Here is a 27,052-nt window from a genome sequence, read left to right on the forward strand (position 1 = left end):
TTACAGCCCCACATTTTAAATATCACACATTTGGGTACCTCAGGAGAGCCATCAGCTAAAGTATCACTGCAGGAGGGGATGATAAGACTGTTTCCAAAGATAACTTGGGAAAATTTCAGGATCAGTAACCTTTACAATTTCCATAAAGATTCTGAACATCCAGTAGAAGATTTATAAACTAAAAATCCATGGGTTTCTGATCTATATATGATGGTGGGCACATTAAGGAGTTCTTGAGGGCAAGAACAGGGTAGATGAAAAGATTGTGAAGAGAGGGTTAACTCAGTTCCTTGGGTCTGAATCTCGATAACATCTAGGAACTTCTAAACCACTACTTTAGGGTTTTTGTTTTGAAAAGAGATTATCATGAACTTGATAAAAAAAACTTCAGATTCTTCTTCTTAGCTCTAGTTCTCCTTCTGCTCTATTTCCAATTTAAACTTGATTAAACTAATTTATCTACCTCAGGGCAGGAATTCAAAAAGAATCCTTGTGTGCAAGTCTCTTTTATCAGGAGAACTAAGACAAACCGGGTTGGGTTGGGAATATCTCCAGAGGGTTTTAGGACAGGAGTACTTACTCAGGCAACTGTCATAAACATAATAGGTAATATTTATTGAGTACCTACTCTGTGTCAGACACATCACGTATTATATAGTATTATTTAATCATTATCATAACACTGAGATAAATGCCGCTACCACATTTTACAGATGAGGAAACAAAGGCACCGAAAGGCCATGTACTTTGCCCAAGATCACAGAGCCAGTAAATGGGGAATCCAGTCTTTGAAACCAGGCAGTGAGATTCCAGAGCCCACCCTCTTCACCATCTCACCCTATTATTAAGGCATCTTCACAGAGTTGCTTTCTAATAAAAGTTCTGACCCTCTTTCAAGAGAGAAGATGGTCATTCCTCAAGAGAAGCAATGAAGGGTGCGAATGTCCCTGATGAGTGTGTCTTACCCCTAAGATGTTTTTCTGGTACAAAGAGTTCTGCTGTTGATCTTATGATTACCTCCCTAGCACCCACCCTGTTCCTCCCCTACTGAGCGGCAGCCACATGTTTTGTTTGATGGGACTGACCCTCCCTCCCGTACATTTCCACAGGTGGGCCCTAAGCATTAGTGCACACTTCCCACCTTCATTAACACATTTACTGGTTTCTGAAATAAACCCAGAACCCATGTTGGCCCACAGAAGGAAGTGAAGGGCTCTGTTCAATGGTTGGTTGAAGACAAGTTCACTTAACTCCTTGGGGCCCCATATAAATAATGAGGCAGATAATCCTGGGAGCTGCAAGTAGCCATCTTGCTACCAGGAGAAAAGCCAGTCTGAAAACAGGCAAGCTGGAGAAAGACAGACCCAGGAAAATTCAAAACAGCTAGAACACTAAGGACGTTGAGAACTCCTAGGTAAAGCCACGGCTAAAGCCCACAATACCACTGGATTCAATTTACGTGAGTCAACAAATTTCTTTTATTTTTAAGCCAGTTTGCACTGGGTTTTCTGATACTTACAAATGAAAGCATCTAATTAATACAAGTGTATTAACCATTAACCTCAACATTCACCAAAAACTCTGTTCAATAAAATCTGTTGCAAATAAGATCACCAGAAAGCTAAAATCCATACTGTATTTCCCTGGTCATAAAATTATCTTTATTGAACCCTGAGTTACTTCTATAACCTCATCTTTTATTTAGGATTAACAGAAAACTGATTTTCTGTAAAACTAAGTTTAGTTTATTATTCATTTTGCTGTTTAATAAACTTTATCTACAAATTTACATTAAGGTTATACAAATATACATTTAAACGTTAACATAGCACTGTCATATGCCCAGCTTTGGGTGGCTACTGGGACTCACACAACAGTTTATGTTCAGCCATAGCAGTTTCTATTCTAGATTTTCTGATATATGTTTCCTAATTGCCAGAACTTTCATTATTTGACTCTTTAAGTTCTCATTTTAAAGTTAGCATTTTAATATATCCAGGCTATTCACAATAAGGGTGATCTTACATCGCAGTTTATGTGGGACAGTTTACACTGCTGTCTCAGTGTGGCTCTCAGGTTAGGCCTACTTTCATTCTTAAAAGTATCCTGTTTTAAACGATAAATTATATAATTACCCTATTTACAACTCATCTTGTACTTTTTTAAATATAAAGGGACATGGCTATAAGATAATCATCCTAATATATAAGAAATATCATTTATAAAATAATTATTCTTTATGAAATTTATATATGAAGAAAAATAAAAATTATAAGGACTAAATATATTCAAAAACTAGTTTATATATGGTGAAAAGAAAATGCTTCAGTGCTGTTATTGCATTAAGCAAAAATTTTATTTGCAGAAACTTCTTTGGGCATGAATCACATCACCCACAAATTACGTAAAGATCTACTGAGGGAGAGGGTCCTTTCCACTTCCCTTACAATAAGACATTCTAAGACATTTTCTACCAGAATATGAAGCATCAGGAATCTAGGCAGGTACAGCAAGGTAACTTCTCCCCAGGAGAGAATGTGAATCACAACTTGCTTCCTCTGTCTGGTGTCTTAGCACAGAAAAGAAAACTCTGCTTTTTCTTTTCTCCACCCCTCTACAGCCAATGTTCTGTTCCCAAATGGAAAGGCTTTTCTTATTAGGTTTTTGAAGAAAACCCACAAACACTGAAAGAACTAAAAATAAAAGCTTTTGAGACAAGTATTTTTAGATGACTTAGTGACAAAAACATGCAGAAGTTAAAAAGCCATATATTTTCCTATTACTAGGATTTCCTACACGAAAATACATTAGGATGATTGTCTTATATTTATGTCCCTTTACATTTAAAAAAGTACAATATGAATTATAAATAGGTTGATTACATAATTTATCATTTGACTATTAAGGAAAAACTCAAGATGCTTAATAAAGTTACACTTAATGAAACAATACAAATTAAATTTTAATTACATAATACATCAGATATGAGCTATTTAAAATATATTTACATTTAGCAATTCAAAATAAATTTCCTCCTAATATCATTCAGATCCATCCAAATTTATGTCAGATAAAGAGAAAGTACTAGAAGCATTGGAAATTTTTTTTTCCCATTTGATTTTTAGATTTTCTTGTGTGGCTAAATGGATTTTTATAAAATTTTATATATGTGATGGGTTTGGACAAAAAAAATTATAGCACAGGATTCATTTCTTTCTTGGCTTAAATTTCACTGATTCAAAGGTTTACATATTTCTTGGGTTTACTGCAATACTAATTTCCACCTTCATTTAAATGAATGACAGACTCTTACAAACTAACAGAATCTTACTTACATTTGATTAATATGGGAGTTATAATTCTCATAACATTTGGCTAATTTATCAGCTAAATTTTAATAACAGAGAGCTGTAATAAGAATCTACTACTAAAATTAAATTCCCACTAAAGCAACACATCGTTCTTAGAGAGTATTATTTATAAATATAAAATACACTTTGTATATACCCATTTACATTACTAAGAGTATAGTTCAGCTGCTATTTGCTAAAATATAATACAGTAAAATCTCACTGATTTAAGGAAAAAACCTCACTAAGTCAAGGAAAGAAAGGTCATCTCTGATACAAAGGCTTTCTCTTCTAGCCCTTTGTAAATGGAAGACTATTCAATTTTTATTTTATACTTTGAAACACTTTTTCGTTGTTGATGAAATGTTTCTATATTTGTTTTACAATCACTTTCTTCTCAAAGCAAGATGTGTGTGTGTATGTATGTGCACACACATGCACATGCAAATGAGCTGAAAAATCAAGTCCAGGTTTCAAGTGTAGCTTTGAGTAAAAAAAAAAAAAAAATTAAAGAAGCTGAGTGCTGCTGATTTCCATGTTTCCGTACCTAGTTTTGCCATTCATTTCTATTTCAATCAATTTCAACCCAACAGATACTTCTGGATATTTATTATTTGTAATGTACTATGCCAAGTGCTGAGATACAAAAAGGAAAGGAGGAAGGAAAAATGGAAAAGAAAGGAAGAAAAATAAAACTCACAGTTCCTGCTCTTATGAAGTTTATAATCTTGTAGAAGATGCAACTATGTACACCTAAGTAGTAGAAAACATAGACATTTATATATACCATTAAAGAAGAACAGTATGTGGGAACATAGGAAAGGGGCAGGGGAGGCAGATCCTGACTGGAGTGGGGAGTGGAAGATATGAGGTTTCTGTGAGTAAGTGACACTTGGGTTGGTTTTAAAGGCCCTTGGCAGAAGGTAGCTAAGGCCTTCCAGATAAAGGATGCAACATATCACACAGCCATAAGATGTACAAGTGCCTAGTACATCTGGGAAAACAACTTGTAGTGTGATATAACAATCGGACATCTATGTAAAGGAGAAGAGCTGAAAATGAAGCCAGGAAGTGAGACGAGCCAGATTATCAAAAAAACCCTGAATGTCATTAAAGAGTAGGCAGTCAGAAGAAGGCTCTGATGGAAGATCTAAATAGACATTTCTCCAAAGGCAACATACAGATGACCAAAAAGCACATGAAAAGATGCTCAACATCACTAATTATTAGGGAAATGCAAATCAAAACTACAATGAGGTATCACCTCACACTGGTCAGAATGGCCATCATCAGAAAATCTACAAACAACAAATGCTGGAGAGGGTGTGGAGAAAAGGGAACCCTCCTACACTGTTGGTGGGAATGTAAACTGGTACAGCCACTATGGAGAACAGTATGGAGGTTCCTTAAAAAACTAAAAATAGAGCTACCATACGATCCAGCAATCCCACTACTGGGCATATATCGGGAGAAAGCCATAATCTGGAAAGATACATGTATGCCAATGTTCATTGCAGCTCCATTTACAATAGCCAGGACATGGAAGCAACCTAAATGTCCATCAATGGATGAATGGATAAAGAAGATGTGGTACATATATACAACAGAATATTACTCAGCCATAAAAAAGAACAAAATAATGCCATTTACAGGGACATGGATGGACCCGGAGATTGTCATACTGAGTGAAGTAAGTCAGAGAAAGACAAATATCATATGATATCGCTTATATGTGGAATCTAAAAAAATGGTACAAATGAGCTTATTTACAAAACAGAAATAGAGTCACAGATGTAGAAAACAAACTTACAGTTACCAAAGGGGAAGAGGAAAGGGAAGGATAAATTGGGAGACTGGGATTGACATATACACACTACTATATATAAAATAGAATACTAATAAGGACCTACTATATAGCACAGGGAACTCTACTCAATACTCCATAATGACCTATATGGGAAAAGAATCTAAAAAAGAGTAGATACATGTATATGTATAACTGATTCACTCTGCTGTATAGCAGAAACTAATACACCATTGTAAATCAACAAAAAAAATTAATTAAAAAAAAAGAAGAGGAAGGCCCTGAAAAACTTTGAGCCTATGTATGAAATATCTAGGTACAGGATATCTGAAATTCTGAATTGTCGATTCTGTTCTCAAACACTTCCACTTTGATATCACCCACATCTGAAAATCTGTCTTTCCACTTTACATCAATAGTACCACAACATTTCTATTCCTCCCCCACTACACTGTCAATAAATATTTTAAAATAATCCTCTGTGTGTGTTTTCTTGAGGTTTAAAGACTGAAAGCTCTCTAGAGCAAGAACAGTATCTAGTGATTTTTCTAGAATTGAATCTTACCTTAGTGATCACAGCAGACATTGGAAAATGTTGAATAATGATAAACAAAACACATGAGATACAACTTATGACTTAGATTACTTTCTTATTTTGATAATTTACCCATTGGTATGCTTCTTGAAGTTTAAGTACTTCCTGCTTCTTTAAGTTTTTACGTAAACTGTCAACCAGGATTTAAATTAAACTATAAGGACTTCTTTCTCCCTCTGACCTCGTCAGTGCATTGCACAGGATGGGATGGAGCCGTCTGAGACTCACAGCAGGACGTGCATCTAGGCCACAACACAAGAGCCACCACCATCAGCCTGGTCCTAGAGAAATCCCCTGTCCCACAACTATGAAGGATTTAATTAATTAATTAATTAATTAATCTATCTATTTATTTATGGCTGCATTGGGTCCTCGCTGCTGTGCGCAGGCTTTCTCTAATTGCAAGGAGTGTGGACTACTTTTCATTGCGGCGTGCGTGTTTCCCATTGTGGTGGCTTCTCTTGTTGAGGAGCACGGGCTCTAGGCACATGGGCTTCAGTAGCTGTGGCACGCAGGCTTCAGTAGTTGTGGCTCGCGGACTCTACAGCGCAGGCTCAGTAGTTGTGGCACACGGGCTTAGTTGCTCCGCAGCATGTGGGATCTTCCCGGCCCAGGGCTCAAACCCAGGTGCCCTACATTGGCAGGCGGATTCTTTTTTTTTTTTTAATTAATTTATTTATGGCTGTGTTGGGTCTTCGTTTCTGTGCGAGGGCTTTCTCTAGTTGTGGCAAGCGGGGGCCACTCTTCATCGCGGTGCGCAGGCCTCTCACTATCGCGGCCTCTATTGTTGCGGAGCACAGGCTCCAGACGCGCAGGCTCAGTAATTGTGGCTCCCGGGCCTAGTTGCTCTGCGGCATGTGGGATCCTCCCAGACCAGGGCTCGAACCCGTGTCCCCTGCATGGGCAGGCAGATTCTCAACCACTGCGCCACCAGGGAAGCCCAACCATGGAACTTTGAGATGAGTTTATCAAGTCCCACAAACTCCACCTCCGAATATCCTCAAAACCTAGTTTCTCATCTCCCTTCTGCCTAGAACCACCTTGTTTAGTCATTCTGACATTTTGTACCTGGGCTATTACATCAACCTCTAATTTATCTCCCTGGTTTCAATCTCTATACTATGGCCAGAATGACTCTTCTAACACACAAATCCCTTCGCTTTCCATCAGCTTAAAATCCTTCAGTGCCTCCCTAATAGTAAGAGCACACAAAGTCCAAATTTCTTACCACAGCATACAAGACCTTTTAACAAGTAATTTAACAAGCATATGAGACTAACATTTCAACTTTTCTCCTGCCATTCATTCACTCAACAAATATTTTCTGGGACTTCCCTGGTGGCACAGTGATTAAGAATCCGCCTGCCAATGCAGGGGACATGGGTTTGAGCCCCGGTCTGGGAAGATCCCACATGCTGCGGAGCAACTAAGCCCGTGTGCCACAACTACTGAGCCCACATGTCACAACTACTGAAGCCTGCACACCTAGAGCCTGTGCTCCGCAACAAGAGAAGCCACTGCAATGAGTAGCCCCCGCTCACCGCAACTAGAGAAAGCCTGCACGCAGCACTGAAGACCCAACGCAGCCATTAATTAATTAATTAATTAATTAATTAAAAACAAAACCAAAAAAAGCAAACAAAAAACCACAAATATTTCCTGACTACCTGCTACATGTCATGAACTATTCTAGACACTTGCGTGTGTGTATCAGTGAACAAAATAGGTGCACACACACACAAAACAAAACAAAAAACAAACTATGGGAGCTTAAACTGCACTAGGGCAAAGCTGGTAATAAATATAGTAAATAAATTACATTAGGTGATATGTGCTATTGAAAAAAATACAAGCATAGAAGGAAACAGGGTGGTCAGGGTACGCCTTATTGAAAAAGTAGAATTTGAGAAGAGACTTGAAAGAGGCGAGGAGGTGAGCCATGCAGCTATCTGGAGAAAGCGTGTTCCAGGTAGGAAAGAACATCCAGTGCAAAGACCCTCATATGGAAGTGTGCCTGTGCTCGTGGACTGTTACGAGATCAGTGTGGATGGAGCAGAGTGAGTGAGGGGGAGGGAAGCAGGAGGTTCGAATGGGGAGAAGCGGAACAGAATGGTAGGGAGATCATGTAGGTCCCTGTATACAATTATAAGGACTTGTGCGATTTTATTCTGAGTAATACAGGAAGCATTGAAAGTGACATGTGAGCAGAGGGACGGCACAACTTGACAGGTTTTAAAAGAACTGCTCTGGCTACTGTGCTGACAGTAGACTCCAGTGGGGCAAGGGTGGAAGCAGGAACTCTGCTAGGAGGCTAGCGCAGTGATCCAGGTGAGAAACAACGGCAGATCATGTGGGTGGTGAGAAATGGTCAGACTGCAGATGTATAATATTTTGAAGGTACACTCAGTAAGATTTTTCTGACACATTGGATGTGGGGTGTGAGAGAGGAGTCAAGCAACCAAGGTTTATGGATTGAGAAAAAGGGGAGGACAGAGTTGGCATGAGCTCAGATGAGAACGAATGCTGGTGGAGTAGGTTTGAGGGGCAAGACTGGGAGTTCAGTTTTAGACATATGTCTACTGGACATCCAACCAGGCTTTTGGATATTTAAGTTCAGAGTTCAGAAAAGGGCTGGAGCTTCCCTGGTGGCGCAGTGGTTGAGAATCTGCCTGCCAATGCAGGGGACGCGGGTTCGAGCCCTGGTCTGGGAAAATCCCACATGCTGCGGAGCAACTGGGCCCGTGAGCCACAACTACTGAGCCTGCGCGTGTGGAGCCTGTGCTCCGCAACAAGAGAGGCCGCGATGGTGAGAGGCCCGCGCACCGCGATGAAGAGTGGCCCCCGCTTGCCGCAACTAGAGAAAGCCCTCGCGCAGAAACGAAGACCCAACACAGCCATAAATAAATAAATAAATAAATAAATAAATAAATAAATAAATAAATAAATAAATAAATAAAAAAGAAAGAAAGAAAAGAAAAGGGCTGGAGCTTCTGCTTGTTCTGTCCCAGACAAACCCTGCGTTCCAGGCTTGCAGAGCTACACACAGGTCCCTGATGTCTTCCCCGGGTCTCTGTACCTACATGTCTCTCTGTGTAGAAAGTGTTCTTACTCATGTCTTTTTCCACTTGGTCAAAAAAATCTCAGCCTTCAAGACTTATGTCATATAGCATCTATTTTATGAAACTCACATAATTATCATCTCCTGAATCACCCTGTTTCCTCAAGTCACTGAAGTAACTGAAATATATAATGGCTGGTCTTTTAGCATACTCCAAAAGGCTAAACAATTTTAATGTCTTTTTTGGTAAGGAAAAAGCAGCCATTTCATAAACACAGCAGGTGACTTGCCTGATCTCATCATCAGAAATTTTTAGAAACTTTTAAAGAAAATTAAGACCACAGAAAAATATCTTGGCAAGCAGCTGAGTAATCAATTTTGCATTTTCCAATTTCAGTAGTTATTTGAAGAAAAATTCTCAAAAAGATTTGTATTATATAATAAACTTTATAGGCCAAAAACAAAGAGAAACATCTGCCTGTGTTCCAAAGTTATTTACTGTTATAAAAATTTTTCATTTTGATTGTCATCCTTTTACTTGTCCTGGGGAGGCATTGAAATTAGAGGAATTATTGGACAAAGCCAGTCTCTTTGTTTCATTCCCAGGAGACAGACTTCCAATCTAATTGAGAAAAGGGGAAAAATTTTTTAAATGTGAAACTGAGAGCTGATCCAGCTCAGCCAATTTGGATATCCATAGGGGCTGCTGCTGTCACTTCAAAGTGTCCTCCCAACTACCAGTTCTGAGCAGCTACAATCTTCTAAAATGTAAGTTCCATGAGGGTAGAGATTTTTATTTGTTTTGTTCACTACTATTTCACATAGTAAGTGCTGGGTAAATGAAGAAATGTGTAATTCTAAACTACATGGGGTTGAAATACATTCAATATAAACTATAAAGCAAGTACAATAAATACATTTCTTCCTGGTTTAAAAAATTGTTGACTCTGGGCTTCCCTGGTGGCGCAGTGGTTGAGAGTCTGCCTGCTGGTGCAGGGGACACGGGTTCGAGCCCTGGTCTGGGAGGATCCCACATGCCGCGGAGCGGCTGGGCCCGTGAGCCACAATTACTGAGTCTGCGCATCTGGAGCCTGTGCTCCACAACAAGAGAGGCCGCAATAGTGAGAGGCCTGCGCACCGCGATGAAGAGTGGCCCCCACTTGCCGCAACTAGAGAAAGCCCTCGCACAGAAACGAAGGCCCAACACAGCCATAAATAAATAAATAAATAAATTAATTAATTAAAAAAAAATTGTTGACTCTTTGAAAGTCACAAAGTTTGAAGTATCAAGAATTCGTGATCATAATCTTTAAATATTAATTACAAAAGGTTAACCACATACTAAAGTGGGGAGGAGGGACCCAGAAGCAAAATCTCTAACAAAATAATAAGTTTCTAAAAAGTTCTCTGTAGATTAAGAGAAAAGGATGGTATTCTAGCAACTAACTATACTTGCTTTTTAATGTATAGTATTTTAGATACATATTCATCATGGGAAAATTATAGCCCTTGAAAAGATCAAGGTACAAAGATCTTATTACATGTCTTTGGAGAATCAAGATTTATAAGGACAACTAGAAAAAGACATTTAAAAAATTTGATTCCAGGTTATATTAACACAGTAGCTTAATATACCCCAAATTAACAGCCCAGGTTCTGAAAGTTCTTTTGCCAAAGAAACTCTTGAGTTTTTAAAAAATTGAGGTATAACTGACATACATTATATTAGTTTCAGGTGTACAAGATAACAATTCAATAACTGTATACACTGGGAAATGATCACCACAATAAGACTAGTTAACGTCCACCAGCATAGGTAGTTAAAAAATTTTTTTTGTCTTGGGATGAGAACTTTCGGGATGTATTCTGTCAGCAACTTTCAAATGTGCAATAAAGTATTATTAACTATAGTAACCATGTTGCACATGACATCCTCATGACATTTATTTTATAACTGGAAGTTTGTTCTTACTTGGTTTTAAAACCAAACAACCTTTGAAGAAAACACTTTCAACAATAACCATAGATTTCATGCAGTCTATAGACAATCTAAATATATGTATTTCAATCCCCCAAAAAGAAATATCAGGTATTATTTTAAAGTTAAAAAACACCAACCTCTTTAATCTCATGTAGTTTTCACTGGCAGCAGGTCGGCATTCAGCTCTTTGTACCACTATTCCTTCCAGTGAAAGCTTATCTTGAATGGAAAGACAAAAATTAACAAATGTATTGAGAAATAACATTTATCATGTTCAAGACTATATTTTGACATACTAACCAAGGTAACAATGATTACAATCAAATATAGTTAATAATAAAAATCAAGGAAAGAAAAGGAGTATTTTTAAGTTTACAGTAATATCATTGGTCAGAATAGAGAAAAACCTTATTCTTGGCTAGTAAAAAACTGGGCTCCTGTCAGGTTTATTTATTGGGCTGCTGCAGCCCCTTGCCAATAACAGCTTTTATACACTTAGCTCTTCCTAAAGAGAGTGGCTTAAAAGGGCATAAAAATCAAGTAAAAATTTGAAGGGTGTGGCAGCTATATCATCTTTGGCAGAGAAGTAAGTTCTGAAAACACAGCTAGCCTAAAGCACTAAATCAAAAATTCATACACACATGTATATGCATGCATGGGCACACACACATACATGTGCAAAAAAGAAAATTCTAGAATACACGGTGACTAGAACAGCTAGCTTAGAAAATACTATGAAACTAGGCAGGTCCTTGTCTGGGTTATACTGTGTACCAGTTCTGCCTGCCAGTTGCTCTGACTTCTATTTTCCAGCAAAATGATTAAAATGGATGTGTCTAAACTAGAGCTTTAACTGCTATGAATATCTGTCCAAACAGAAGGGCAATTTTTCCCACCATTAGTAAGAATTCTTATGGTGACCCTGACACAAAATTCAAGAGAAAACAAAAGTTAGCACCTACTGAGTGCCTACTAGGCACCAAGTCACTTTAAGACCTCATCTTATTTGATAATGCATGCATGACTGACCCACGATGGTACCTGCTTTACTGCAGTCTGGAAATGTATGACTATGGTTAGGAACAGTTATGGTTCAGTCGTATTTCTGGGAGAATTCACCCAGGTTTCCAGAAGAGATTCAGGAACTCCTCTGGCTCATCAGCAATGCATTTATGACCCATCTTTTCAGGGTAAATGACCTCATGCATTCCACAAACATTAACTAAATGCCTATGATGTGAAGGGAACCATCTAGGCATTGCAGAATTGAAGATGACTGAAATACAGTACTGTCTTCAAGAAGCATACAGTTCACTGGAGGAACAGATAAGTTGACCAAAACATAGAATGCAGATAGAACCATGCCCACATGATTTATGTTAGAAAATTTTTCTTATGGTGACCTTTCTCTATTTTGCCTCCAAAATCTAGGAACTCCTTATTATAGCCCCTAAGTACTAAAACACACAGTAACTCGATAGTTCAATGTAACATATGCAACAAACCTCAAGTAGAGGCTGACAGATGACTGCAAAGAGCAATGATGAAAAGCACGTCTACCTTACACCAAAATATGCCAGGAAGGAAATAATAAGAAGGCCGCAATTATTTTATATTAAATTTAAGTTTAAATATCTAAAAGTAATTTCCTCTTATTAATGAGTTTAGTAAGATTAAAATTTGAATTTTCTTAAAGCAAAAACAAGTATTATATTCAGCTCCACTGAAGCTGACAGTTGTATCTAGAAAAATTCTTGCCATAACAATAACAAGATCTGGGAAAGATTCCAATCTATAGTGTCTTAAATGCATGAGAAAAGTTCACTTTTTAAACATAAATTAATCCTTTTTAAAAAGCAAAATAGATCTGGAATACTGTCTCTGAAAATAATTTAGTTACATATCCAGGTGTTTACTAATGCTGAATACTAAAAAGCTACCTTTCAATACCACCTGTGAATGTTCCCCTCTTATTTATCTGTATCTACTCCTGGTGGACAGGATGAGTTTAATTTCTAGTTAAAGGTTTCTGCTGTCCACGTTCCACACATAATACCTGAAAGGGTTAAAAGCATCCAAAGCACCTGCCCATTTCAACTTGGCCACCACTCATCACTCTTCTTCAGTCAAGGTCACTCACACAAAGCAGTAAAATTCACTTCCCAAACCATGATTTCCTGTCCATCATATCCCCCTTTCAAATCTAAAATAGCCTTCAAATGCTTCTCAAATGAAAGGAAAAGTCTTCATCAGCAGCAATGAAAACTTCTACCGATTGGCTGCTCTTAAATAACCCCACATCTCTGTTAACTCTTTGCCCTTCCCGCTCTCTTCCTAAATAAGTTTTCTAAAAACCAATTTACTTATAATACAGCCCCCTAAGCAAGATTTAAAGGTGTCACACACTTTTTAAAGCCTCACAGGAACATGTTTTCATATTCTTTCCACTAAACCATGCTTCTATTCTTCTCCAAAACATTGCTTAAGATTTCAGGGAAAAGCTATTAAATATCGCATTTTAAGGCATTTGAAAGCACCCACTTGCACACCACTGCTGTTAATTACAGATCATATTCATTAATATAGGAATCCTGACTTAAAACTACTTTGTTGGCCCGGTTTGAAAGACTGTAAGTACTTGAAATATAATCTTTTTATTGCTCATATATTTATCAAATATTTACTAAGTGCCTTTATGTAAAAGATAATGCAAAAACACATTAGGAATAACAAAGATAAATGAAACTTGGCTCCTGCCCTCAAGGAGTAGAGTCTAGTGCAGCCATTCACAAGCGTGTGGCATATATGCCTGAAAAGTAGTGAGGAACCCCAAAGAACCTTTTATGTGGGTTTACTACTGATATTGATTATACTAGCAACTAAAACTGAAAAATGTTTAGAAAATCAAAGTGAAAAAGGCAAAAAGGCTTGGTATTATTATAAAAATAGTTTTGATTTCACAGGTCCCTTGAAAGGGTCTCCAGGACCCCTCTACCCAGTGGTTTCCAGATCACATTTTGGGAGCTTCTGGTCTAGTAGGATGATGAGATAGGTATATAAACCACTTTAACACACTAGAAGCACTTTTGATAGACCTCCACTTAACCCACTTCTAGATTACCAAGGCTCTCAGTTCCCCTCTTAACTATGGTGACAGATGCCCACAGCTCACTATACACTAGTGGGTAGTAGGTTAATCTCTACTACTCCCACACACTTCTGCTCAAACTATGCTGGAACTTGTTTATGCTAGTTTTACTGTTAGTAATTATGCAATTTGATTATATATTACATAATCTCATTAATTAAGAGTATGGGGGAGGGAGATGTTTCTACAAAAACTAGGTTTAATGCTTTGTAAGATGTGATATTAAAGATAAGTTGCTAAAAATCTGTCAAATTAGGTACTGGAGAGACAACTAGAGATTAGAAGAGAAACATAAAAGTCTAGAAGGATTCTGCATTCATATTGTTTCACAATGTCTAAGTTTCTGCTCCTTTTTAAAGAAACCAAAACTGAAAATCTAAACTAAATTATGGGTTTACTTTTCACAGGAAAGAGAAATCAGATGCTCAATCAGCATCCTATACTGAAAGCAAAGGCCTTGTCCTACATGTACACTGGTGACTAAATGTACATTTGTGGGTCTTAAAATGTTTAAGGCAGTAGGAATATATACTATTATCATTTTTATGATTCCCTACCTTTTAATTTAACTACTGGAAGGACTACTGGTCCTTCCATAAAGGCTGTGGGATTCTACTGTACTATGTAGAATTTGCCATGGTTTATGAGGGTTATAATCTGCTGACAGAGACACGGAGTACTGGGATTAAAACACATACACACAAAGAGAATATGTCTAGCTGGTTTTAAGAAGAGCTTTGATAGAGAAAGCAATGTTTGTGCTGGACCTGGAAAAATGGGTAGGATTTAGAGTGGGAGGTGAAGCAGAAGGGCACCGAAGGTGGTGTGAACAGCATGAACAATGGCTTTTGTCTCTTCTCTGTTTCTCTGTCTGTCTGTCTCTCTCAGAATTTTAAACTAAGGGACCCATACCAGAGTCACTCCACCTCAGAAATCTCTGGAAGGACATGGTCACAACGGTATTCTGAAGAGAAGCCACATAGGCTCATCCTACTGAAAGTCCAGCCATGGCTTGGTTCCTATCTTTCCCTAGGCTTGGCCGTTTGTTCAACTCTTGTTTAGATTCTAGGAACTATTCCAGTATCTTTTTCTAAATTTTCTCACCTCCCCCACTTTTTGGGCTAGATTGGTTTGCTTATTGGTTTCTGCTACTTGTAACCCAAAGAATCTTCATGAGTATGAACATACACCTTTGGTGACGGTATTTTATTGATCTATATCCTGCCACCTAGTTTCAGAAAACAATTGAGAGAAAGTTTTAAAGGGTAAGCTACACAAAGTGCATCCTATAACAAGAATGGAAGCGTTCTAGTTCTGATTCTGTCTCTGAACAGTGGTGTTACTTTGGAGAAGTTACTTTACATCTCTGGGCCTCAGCATCTATATGTATAATAAAGTCACTGGGATCTCTGAGATCTCCTCCAATTCTCTTTCACTAAAATAAACAAAACAAAACTGGCCTTCCCCTCCAACTGAGGATGTTTTATTATTTCATGAGTATTTATTTTGTTTGCCCTAATACTTTCTAAAAGACCTAGACATAATTAAATTTTCTTTGAGTAGAAATTAGAGAAAAACTGTTTCTTGGAATGACAATGAGAAAATGTTGAGAAGCTGTCCAAGACTTGAAAATATACAAACTTCTGTTCTAAGCTGGACCTTCCAACATACTCTATGTTGAGGAACCCAAGAGAAACAACTGACTGGCATGTTTCACAAGTTAAGAGCCTCGCTAGTTTGAACAAGTTAAAGTGGAAGTAAGCAGGAAGGGTGTCTATTAGCATTGGCATGTAAGTAATGAGAAGTAATGTGTTAAGAAGATGTTGGGCATCAGGAAGTTACAGGAGTTCATTTCCACAAGACCACTCGATCCAGTTCAATGTGGAGGCCTTTAAGAGCACTTCCAACTCAAGTTAAAACACAGACAAGGTTAGAACTAAGATTTTGGACTGATCCTTGAGATCTGAAGCTCCTTTCCTGATTCTTCCTTCCATCACAACTGTGATGGAAAAGGACTAAAGAAATAATATGTAGAAAGGACTAATATTTGGAAAAGGACTAAAGAATATTTCAACAGAGCAAGAGCATTTAAAAGATAAACCATTTTTAATATTCCTACCAGTCTCCACTGTTCTCATTTAAAATCTTTTCCTAGCAGTTTCTGCCTGTGGTTCACAGGGCAAGGCCTATTAATACATGCTACTTGGCATCTTAACAAACCAGTTGGGCAAAGCTGCAATCCCTATGTTATTAAGAAGGTGTTTCTTACTGTATTCAAATTTGTCAATTGATGTTCTGATCTCTATCTAATACTCAGGAATTTTAGGAATAAAAGATCATGCTCAGATTTCAGTAAACCTACAGAGTCAGCATTTGATTAATTACCTCAAAAGCAACAAAATGAGCAGCCACAGAAGTATTCCCCAAAATTATCTGTTTACGCAATATGTTTTCTTGTAATGATATTCAAATTACAAACGTGCCTAAATAGTTGGGAATTCCCAATTTTAAACCAAACACTGAAACCATAATTTGAGGACTAGACTTAGGATTAGAAAACATCTCGGCTTCCTCACTCCTACTACTGGTCTTCAACTTTTCCCCTATGGACTGGGAGAAAGAAGGTTTACATACATTCCTATACAAGGGATGCTGTAATGCTCATCAAAGAGTACCTGTGAATGACAAGACTGGTTGTCCGCGAGTAGAAGAGTAGTTACGTAAGGTACAAAATCGAAGATGGAGGACTTAAATGTACAAAGGAGTGTGGATTGTTCTATGAGTCTACAGAAGCCATAACAAACTTTTCGTCAAAGAAATAACTTAGAGAACGACATTTTAAAAACAAACATTTGTATCTTTTACCGTTTACAAGGCAAGTTCACAAGTTATCATTCCTCCTACACTTCACAGTAGTCTCCTTTTTGCTTGTTATATATAATTATATATATAATTTAATATATATAATTAATCAATATAAATCCTCAAATACAGATGTGGGCATAATGTTGTAATGCTGTATAAACAGACACAATCCCTAATCTAAAAGTTGCTTTCAAGAATAAGAGGTTGGCTCTTCCTCTCCACACCAGCTTTCTAGTTCCCAATTCCCTCTTCCTCTTTCTCCTCTTGCCCTTCTAGTCCTCTGACTCTGAGTCCCCAGAACCAGCCTCTGGCCCCATAGATGTACGGCCTCCCCACTGCAGGACCTCTGGTTTGCTGGTAGCTGTGTCTCAGAAGAAGCTGTCTTCGGCAAGGCAGAAGCAGTTCCCTGCTGGTATTCCCAGAGTCTGGTGGAATGCCTAACACATACCATGTGGCTGACAGGGTCTTGGTGCTCCCGCCAGGTGTCCGGCCTGAGCCTCTGAGGTGGGAGAGCCAAGTTCAGGACACTGGTCCACCACAGACCTCCCTGGTAGTATCAGTCGGTGAGAGCTCTCCCAGATATCTCCATCTCAACGCTAAGACCCAGCTCCACTCAATGACCAGCAAGCTCCAGTGTTGGACACCCTGTGCCAAACAACTACCAAGACAGGAACACAACCCCACCCATTAGCAAGAGAGGCTGCCTAAAATCATAATAAGTTCACAGACACCCCAAAACACACCATCAGACGTGGTCCTGCCCATCAGAAAGACAAGATCCAGCCTCATCCACCAGAACACAGGCACTAGTCCCCTCCACCAGGAAGCGTACACAACCCACTGAACCAACCTTACCCACTGGGGGCAGACACCAAAAACAATGGGAACTATGAACCTGCAGCCTCTGAAAAGGAGACCTCAAACACAGTAAGTTAAGCAAAATGAGAAGACAGAGGAATACAAAGCAGATGAAGGAGCAAGGTAAAAACCCACCAGATCAAACAAATGAAGAGGAAATAGGCAGTCTACCTGAAAAAGAATTCAGAGTAATGACAGTAAAGATGATCCAAGATCTTGGAAATAGAATGGAGAAAATACAAGAAATGTTTAACAAGGACCTAGAAGAACGAAAGAGCAAGCAAACAATGATGAAATGAACAACACAATAAATGAAATTAAAAATTCTCTAGAAGGAATCAATAGCAGAATACCTGAGGGAGAAGAATGGTTAAGTGACCTGGAAGATAAAACAGTGGAAATAACTACTGCAGAGCAGAATAAAGAAAAAAGAATGAAAAGAATTGAGGACAGTCTCAGAGACCTCTGGGACAACATTAAATGCAACAACATTCGAATTATAGGGGTCCCAGAAGAACAAGAGAAAAAGAAAGGGACTGAGAAAATATTTGAAGAGATTATAGTTGAAAACTTCCCTAATATGGGAAAGGAAATAGTCAATTAAGTCCAGGAAGCACAGAGAGTCCCATACAGGATAAAACCAAGGAGAAACACACCAAGACACATATTAATCAAACTATCAAAAATTAAATACAAAGAAAAAATGTTAAAAGCAGCAAGGGAAAAGCAACAAATAACATACAAAGGAATCCCCATAAGGTTAACAGCTGATCTTTCAGCAGCAACTCTGCAAGCCAGAAGGGAGTGGCAGGACATATTTAAAGGGATGAAAGGGAAAAACCTACAACCAAGATTACTCTAGCCAGCAGGGATCTCATTCAGATTCGGCAGAGAAATTAAAACCTTTATAGACAAGCAAAAGCTAAGAGAATTCAGCACCACCAAACCAGCTTTACAACAAATGCTAAAGAACTTCTCTAGGCAGGAAACACAAGAGAAGGAAAAGACCTACAAAAACAAACCCAAAACAATTAAGAAAATGGTAATAGGAACATATATATCGATAATTACCTTAAATGTAAATGGAATAAATGCTCCAACCAAAAGACATAGACTGGCTGAATGGATACAAAAACAAGACCCATATGTATGCTGTCTACAAGAGACCAACTTCAGATCTAGGGACACATACAGACTGAAAATGAGGGGATGGAAAAAGATATTCCATGCAAATGGAAATCAAAAGAAAGCTGGAGTAGCAATTCTCATATCAGACAAAATAGACTTTAAAATAAAGACTATTACAAGAGACAAAGAAGGACACTACATAATGATCAAGGGATCAATCCAAGAAGAAGATATAACAATTGTAAATATTTATGAACCCAACATAGGAGCACCTCAATACATAAGGCAAATGCCAATAGCCATAAAAGGGGAAATCGACAGTAAAACAATCATAGTAGGGGACTTTAACACCCCACTTTCACCAATGGACAGATCATCCAAAATGAAAATAAGGAAACACAAGCTTTAAATGACACATTAAACAAGATGGACTTAATTTATATTTATAGGACATTCCATCCAAAAACAGAATACACTTTCTTCTCAAGTGCTCATGGAACATTCTCCAGGATAGATCATATCTTGGGTCACAAATCAAGCCTTGGTAAATTTAACAAAATTGAAATCGTATCAAGTATCTTTTCCAACCACAACACTATGAGACTGGATATCAATTACAGGAAAAAGAAATACAAACACATGGAGGCTAAACAATATGCTACTAAATAACCAAGAGATCACTGAAGAAATAAAAGAGGAAATCAAAAAATACCTAGAAACAAATGACAATGAAAACATGATGACCCAAAACCTATGGGACACAGCAAAAGCAGTTCTAGGAGGGAAGTTTATAGCAATACAATCCTACCTCAAGAAACAAGAAAAATCTCAAATAAACAACCTAACCTTACACCTAAAGCAATTAGAGAAAGAATAACAAAAAACCCCCGAAAGTTAGCAGAAGGAAAGAAATCATAAAGATCAGATCAGAAATAAATGAAAAAGAAATGAAGGAAACAAAGCTACAGTAATGAAGACAGTATGGTACTGGCACAAAAAACAGAAATATAAATCAATGGAACAGGACAGAAAACCCAGAGATAAACCCACACACCTATGGTCACCTTATCTTTGATAAAGGACGCAAGAATATAGAATGGAGAGAAGACAGCCTCTTCAATAAGTGGTGCTGGGAAAACTGGACAGCTACATGTAAAAGAATGAAATTAGAACACTCCTTAATACCCTAAACAAAAATAAACTCAAAATGGATTAAAGACCTAAATGTAAGGCCAGGCACTATAAAACTCTTAGAGGAAAACATAGGCAGAGCACTCCATGACATAAATCACAGCAAGATCCTTTTTGACCCAGCTCCTAGAGAAATGGAAATAAAAACAAAAATAAATAAATGGGACCTAATGAAACTTAAAAGCTTTTGCACAGCAAAGGAAACCAGAAACAAGACGAAAAGACAACCCTCAGAATGGGAGAAAATATTTGCAAACGAAGCAACTGGCAAAGGATTAATCTCCAAAATATACAAGCAGCTCATGCAGCTCAGTATCAAAAAAACAAACAACCCAATGCAAAAATGGGCAGAAGACCTAAATAGACATTTCTCTAAAGAAGATATACAGATTGCCAACAAACACATGAAAGGATGCTCAACATCACTAATCATTAGAGAAATGCAAATCAAAACTACAATGAGGTATCACCTCACACCAGTCAGAATGCCCATCATCAAAAAATCTACAAAAAATAAATAATGGAGAGGGTGTGGAGAAAAGGGAACCCTCTTGCACTGTTGGTGGGAATGTAAATTGATACAGCCACTATGGAGAACATTATGGAGGTTCCTTAAAAAACTAAAATAGAACTACCATACAACCCAGCAATCCCACTACTGGGCATATACCCTGAGAAAACCGTAATTCAGAAAGAGTCATGTACCATAGTGTTCACTGCAGCACTATTTACAATAACCAGGACATGGAAGCAACCTACGTGTCCATCGACAGATGAATGGATAAAGAAGATGTGGCACATATATACAATGGACTATTACTCAGCCATAAAAAGAAATGAAATTGAGTTATCTGTAGTGAGGTGGATGGACCCAGAATCTTCCATACAGAGTGAAGGAAGTCAGAAAGAGAAAAACAAATACTGTATGCTAACACATATATATGGAATCTAACCTAGGGGCAGAACAGGAATAAAGACGCAGACGTAGAGAATGCACTTGAGGACACAGAGAGCGGGAAGGGTAAGCTGGGACGAAGTGAGAGAGTGGCATGGATATATATACACTACCAAATGTAAAATACATAGCTAGTGGGAAGCAGCCACATAGCACAGGGAGATCAGCTTGGTGCTCTGTGACCACCTAGAGGGGTGGGATAGGGAGGGTGGGAGGGAGATGCAAGAAGGAGGGGATATGGGGATATATGGATAGCTGACTCACTTTGTTATACAGCAAAACTTACATACCATTGTAAAGCAGTTATACTCCAATAAGGTTGTTAACAAAAAATAGACAAATGGATAAAGAAAAAAAAAAAAGACGTTGAATAAAACCCAGAAATAAAATATAGTTTTATTTAAAAAAATGAAGTAATGCTGTGTTGTAATAATAAATGAAAAGGAAAATCATAGTACTGTGATAGTTTGTCTTAGTTAGACCTTCATCAAAGGGTGTGATCCAGCTTTGGCTGTTGCATTTGAAATTAGAGAGAATTCAAAAACAATAGCAAACATGATTAAATGGATAGAAAAACAAATCCTTCTAGGAAAGATTAAGTCTCCCAGAGAAAAGACTTTTGCTATAGTGCTACATTACACTTAAATAGTGCCAAACACTGTGCTAGATGTGATGAGGGGTACAAAGGAAAAAAAAATACAGACCCCTGCACTTAGAAAGCCTGTAATATAGTTGAGGGATACAATATTAATATAGATAATCCTATGACACATTTTTAAATCAACTGAATATGATTCAAGTTTCATTACTTTCATCCTCAATAACTCCTGTCCTCTTCACCATGTTTAGGAATAGTAGTAATACCACATACTAGTTTAGTTCTTTACAATTTTCAAGATACTTTAATAGTAAGTGATCCTCATAACTACAGAGTAGAAATTATGCCCTCATCATTAAGAACTCCTTTGAGATAAGTTCACTTTCCTGAGCTCATCAATTTCCTGAATATGGTAGGTCTTCAACTCTGCTTGATCCTAAGAATCACCTGGGAAGCTTTTTAAAAACTACTGGGCCCACTGTCTGAGATTCTACCTTAATTGCACTGTGTGGGCAAGAGGTGTTTTTACAACCTCGCTAGATAATTCTAATATGCAGCTGCCAGGGTTGAGAACTACTGCCCTGATATTTCTCTCCTCCTCTCCCCCACATCTCTTCCTCTTCCTGTATCTCTGTTAATTTTATTTTCTGGTGGTATGGGGATAACAGCTTACAGAACTGCTCAAATACTTCATCAAATCTAAGATACCATCAACTGTAATAGTCACCATCATTTTATGTGCCACCAAGAAAGACAAAACACTACCATGAAAATTTTACAAGCCAATGATTTTAAGACATACCCTTATTTCAGAAATGTTAAATGTGAAAAAATGTGCAATATGATAGACTTCTCCATCCCTGATTTGCAATCACTCTACTCTGTGTAAGAAACTCCATTTCCTCCTATGAACCATCATATCCTGTCCTGCTGGTTCAGGACCCCCTCTCTCCTCCACACCATGTCATCCCTGAAGACACAAGAGAAACTAAAAACAAGATGATAACAGGAGGGACACTGGTAGGGCACAGCATCAGCAGCAGAGACTCTTTGGGTTACTGATTTCATAACAATATTAACTTTACAACTTTTCAAAGTCATGTCCCTCATTTTGAGATTGCAGACAATGGTTATTAACTTAAAACATCTCCTTCTGAAAGAGGAGGCAAAATTGCGTTTTGCCAAATAGCACTATAAAAATGAGTTCTATGCAATATAATTTCAGTGTTCATTTGATTGCTCATAGAAGTGCTTTGCTCATCTAGTTACAATAAAATTTTCCAGTGAATAATAATGCATAGTCTGCACTTCAAAAAAAAAAAAAGCAAACTCATTTTTAAAAGCTTAAATGACTTCTGCCTACAGAATTATAAAATACAGGTTTCCCTGAAATACTCATCTCCCAAAGTACATTTAAAATATGAATTAATATGATTTGTAAATTGTTTTCAAGATTACCTGTGTAATGAAAAGCAAAGAAACGTGGAGTGGAGTTTTGTCAGAACTTCTCATTTAGTCTGTCATTTTTATTTGTGCTCCTTTTGATACAAAGTGTTTTCATCTTTTCTACACTCCTCAAGTGAGGTTTAAAAATTTGCTGATGCAGCAAAGTTTCCTGGGCTTCTGTGAAGACTCAGTTCAACACTGCAAAACATTTACAAGCTTATTCATCTGACTGGAATCACACATCCACATCACCTTCCTGCCAAAAGCTATACTGAATGTGTCCTAGGAGGACTTCAGCACTCTGCATAGGTGGTGAGATACTGTGGTCAGTCAGCTCCATAAGGTAGTGAGGTAGTACTTGTGGGGATGCAAGCCCAGTACAAGATAACATCTAATTTTGCAGAAAAATTTTATATTTCAAAATGAAACTAAAGTTTTGATGTTCAAATAGAATTAGATTAACACAGAAAAATCCTTGATTCTTAAAATATGTTAATACATTATACTGTGTAATTTATTTATATTTTTTAACACCAAAAAAGAGGCTAAAGTAACATAATTACAGCTGAATATCAAAGCGATTATTTCTCACATTCAATGCTATTAACGGGAGGCTATGAAGAACAAGAAAGCCACACATTAAAAAAGAGAAACTCAGCTTGTGAAAGGTATAGGAAGATCAAGGCAAAAAGGAATCAGAGGACATGAAAGTCAGATGGCCAAAGGTTAGCCAGATTTTGGAAAATGAACAGATAAAGATATCACTGCAGAATCAAGTAGATGGGTATCAAATTCAAGTGAAGAAGGAAGACCCAGATCAATAAGCCTTAAAAAATCTGCAAAAGACCAGGGCAGAGACATAGTGCCAGGTTTAAGTGAAAATTGACAGCTACTGCTCTTTCTGTAGTTGGTTTTACTTTCTTCCTAAGGTAATAGGAAATAATCTTTTTTTGAAAACAGGCATTAATGTATGCAGGTGAAAATAACCAAAAAGATTTGGTAGAGGCAGAGAATGAAGAAACAGAAGCCCAGTGTTTTTAATAAAGGCAGCTTCTGAGACCATCCCTTTTCCTTGAAAAGGAAATTTTCCAAGGAAAAATTTTCCAAGGAAATTTCCAAGGAAATTTCAGAAAGGAGTGATCTGTTGAGTCTAGGGGAATTATCAAATCTTATATCTTCCAACCAAGAGAGATACCTTCTTGGTAAGGTTCCACTTCCTTCCATGGCAGAAGAATATCTCTGATATATAAATGGAGCAAGCATATATTATGATCATGTTCTGTATCAATAATGTTGATGACAATGACCTCGTTTCCCATCAAGAGTTGGTAGATAAGATGGGAATTCCCATTGGCCTGGGATAAATTCTGCCTAATGCAGACAGTGCAAGATTAGCATCACCATATAGTGGAAAGGTTTTGCTAAAATTTGGTTAGGCATTGGGCCTAACCAATGAATATTCTCATAACAAGAACCTGACAATGACACTGTTTACGTCCTCAAAGTTGGCTATCATCAACAGGAACACAAATAACAAATGTTGGCGAGGATGTGGAGAAAAGGGAATCCTCATACACTGTTGATGGGAATGTAAATTGGCGCAGGCACTGTGGAAAACAGTATAGAGGTTTCTCAAAAACTAAAAACAGAGCTACCATATGACCCAGCAATTCCACTCCTAGGTATATATTCAGAGAAAACTCTAATTCGAAAAGATACAGGCACCCAATGTTCATAGCAGCATTCTTTACAATTGCCAAGATATGAAAGCAACCTAAGTGTCCAGCAACAGATGAATGGATAGAGAAGATACACACACACGCACATGCGCGCGCACACACACGCACATACACACACACACCGGAATACTACTCAGCCATAAAAAAGAATGAAATTTTGCCATTTGCAACAACATGGATGGACTTGGAGGGTATTATGCTAAGTGAAATAGGTCAGACCGAAAAAGACAAATACTGTATGATATCACTTATATGTGAAATCTAAAAAACAAAACAAAACAAAACAAAAAAAGAAAGGCAGATAACACCAAGTGTTGGAAAAAATGTGGGGAAACAGGAAACCACAAGCACTGCTGGTGGGACAGTGCACTGATAGAGCTGATCTCGGGAGTCATCTGGCAGTTCTAAGTGAAACTGAACATGGCCAGCAAGCCCTCAAATTTCCAAAGACACCCATAAGAGGACATGCTTGAAACTGTTCATCACAGCAAGGGATTGAGGCAGCCTGGGTGTCCACCAGTAGGAAATCAACAACAACATTTATTGGGTGCGTAAGTGTGAAGTACCGTGTGCCATCCACAAGTAGTGAAACAGATGCATATACAGCAGCGTGAACCAATTCAAAACACAGAGTTGGATGAAAAAAGTAAGAAACAGACATAGATATATACATATACGAGAAAATAAATCTTCAAAGTTGACTGAAGGGCTCTTTTATATGTGTGATTACAGATGTCTATGACAGACACTTTAAAAAAAAAAAATCTTTCTGCCTGCAAAGCGGATGAAATCTTCAAGTCTAGTGGTCAAGTGGATTTAAGCGAGCTAATCTTTGATGTGTAGGTTAAGCCTCTCTGCTGAAACCACTGAACTGATTACTTCCAGTTTGTATGTGCAGTGAGGCAGAGAAATGTAGTCACATAAACCATGGATGTTTGCCTTGGAATAGTGATTGAAGCACCATTTCTACAGTTTTAGGGATGTGTGGACTTGATTGACATGACCCTCCCCACCCTACAGCCCCCAAAGCAGGTAAGTATAAGCTTAAAATAGACTAAAAAGAAGACAAGCTGGCTTTCTCCTAAGGGGCATATGAACCACCACAGCAGCAATGATCAACAAAGCCCCGTGATTTCTGTAAACTGCAATCATCTTGCTTTCACGGGGATGGAGTGGAGTAATGCAGAGAAGCTGGGACCTACTGGGTACCATTTTTCTTTCTTAAGACCGCAAGTTGGGAGCAATAGGACATAAAAGAAAAGTCCTACGGATTCTTAGCGGCTTCCAGTCAGACAAGGCTTCTGTTACACTATTGCTGCCAGGCCACGGCTGGCAAAAAAATCGTACAGGTCAGGTTTGCAGAAGCCAAGAACATCAGAGTGAAGTCTAAAGAGAAAGAGCGGTCAAGGGTTAGAGGCGCATGATGGGGTGGTTCAGAGTCTGTCAAGGCAAGCCAGCAGAAACAAAGGACACACACCAGTCATTGTAAAAACCAGAAAGCAGAAAGCAGAAGTGAGCAAGTCAGCAAGTGTAAGGTGGCCCCAGGGGTGACGGCTGAAGGGATCGGTAGTCCCACTTCCTCCAGTCCTGCCTCACCTCCCCACCCCATGGCAGCAAAGCCTCCAGCAGCACTAGCTTCAGGGCTCCCCCAGGAAGGCATCTATAAACAGGCCAAACAGTGCATAAGGAAGCAGACTAAGCCTTACGTAGAATTCAACGATATCACTTTATTTAAACATACAAAGAAAATTCTAGCACAGTCTCCACCACTCTACTACAGTTATGTTCTATTGATTCTGGTGTGACTGCAAATGAAACTGGCAAGCCTTTGCTGGTTCCGCCATTCCATGGTGCTACTCATGTGCAATGACTACTAACACAAGGATTCCGCTTCTAAAGTTGTACCCCCCAAATCTATTCAATATTTCAGAAAAAGTCACAGCCATAGGTAAGACCTGATTCCAAAACCACAAAATCAACACACATGAAATTGTTAGAATATAACAGTAAACTCTTCTTAAATGATGCAGTACTGAGAGGAAGCTTTAGTCGAAATGTTGGCTTACTATTAACAAGTTGTAAAGTTCTACATAAAACACTAAAAACTCTCGAGAATGCAATCTTATCTTTGGTTCAATTTCATGGTCTCAAAGCAAAAACTCAGCCCTAAAAATGTTATGTCTTAGATTCCTAGTTTAATTTCAATGAACTTTTGATAAGCTCAATGATACGTAAATACTAAATTCAAAATGCACTATAATTAAAAGTAAAATTTTGGGCTTCCCTGGTGGCGCAGTGGTTGAGAATCTGCCTGCCAATGCAGGGGACACGGGTTC

The 27,052-nt window shown here is 38.1% G+C and overlaps 1 protein-coding gene across 1 annotated transcript in view; it reads right to left on the reverse strand.

The window, feature by feature from the left end:
- The window catches only part of GTF2F2 (general transcription factor IIF subunit 2), a 145,190-nt gene that overhangs the window by 53,902 nt on the left and 64,236 nt on the right, over positions 1-27,052 (reverse strand). The window contains exon 5 of the mRNA XM_082365744.1: positions 10,926-11,007. Coding sequence (XP_082221870.1) covers positions 10,926-11,007 — 82 coding nt within the window. The remainder of the gene's footprint in view (positions 1-10,925; positions 11,008-27,052) is intronic.

This window comes from Balaenoptera borealis (assembly GCF_965194805.1).
Source record: "Balaenoptera borealis genome assembly, chromosome: 18".
Classification (NCBI taxonomy): domain Eukaryota; kingdom Metazoa; phylum Chordata; class Mammalia; order Artiodactyla; family Balaenopteridae; genus Balaenoptera; species Balaenoptera borealis.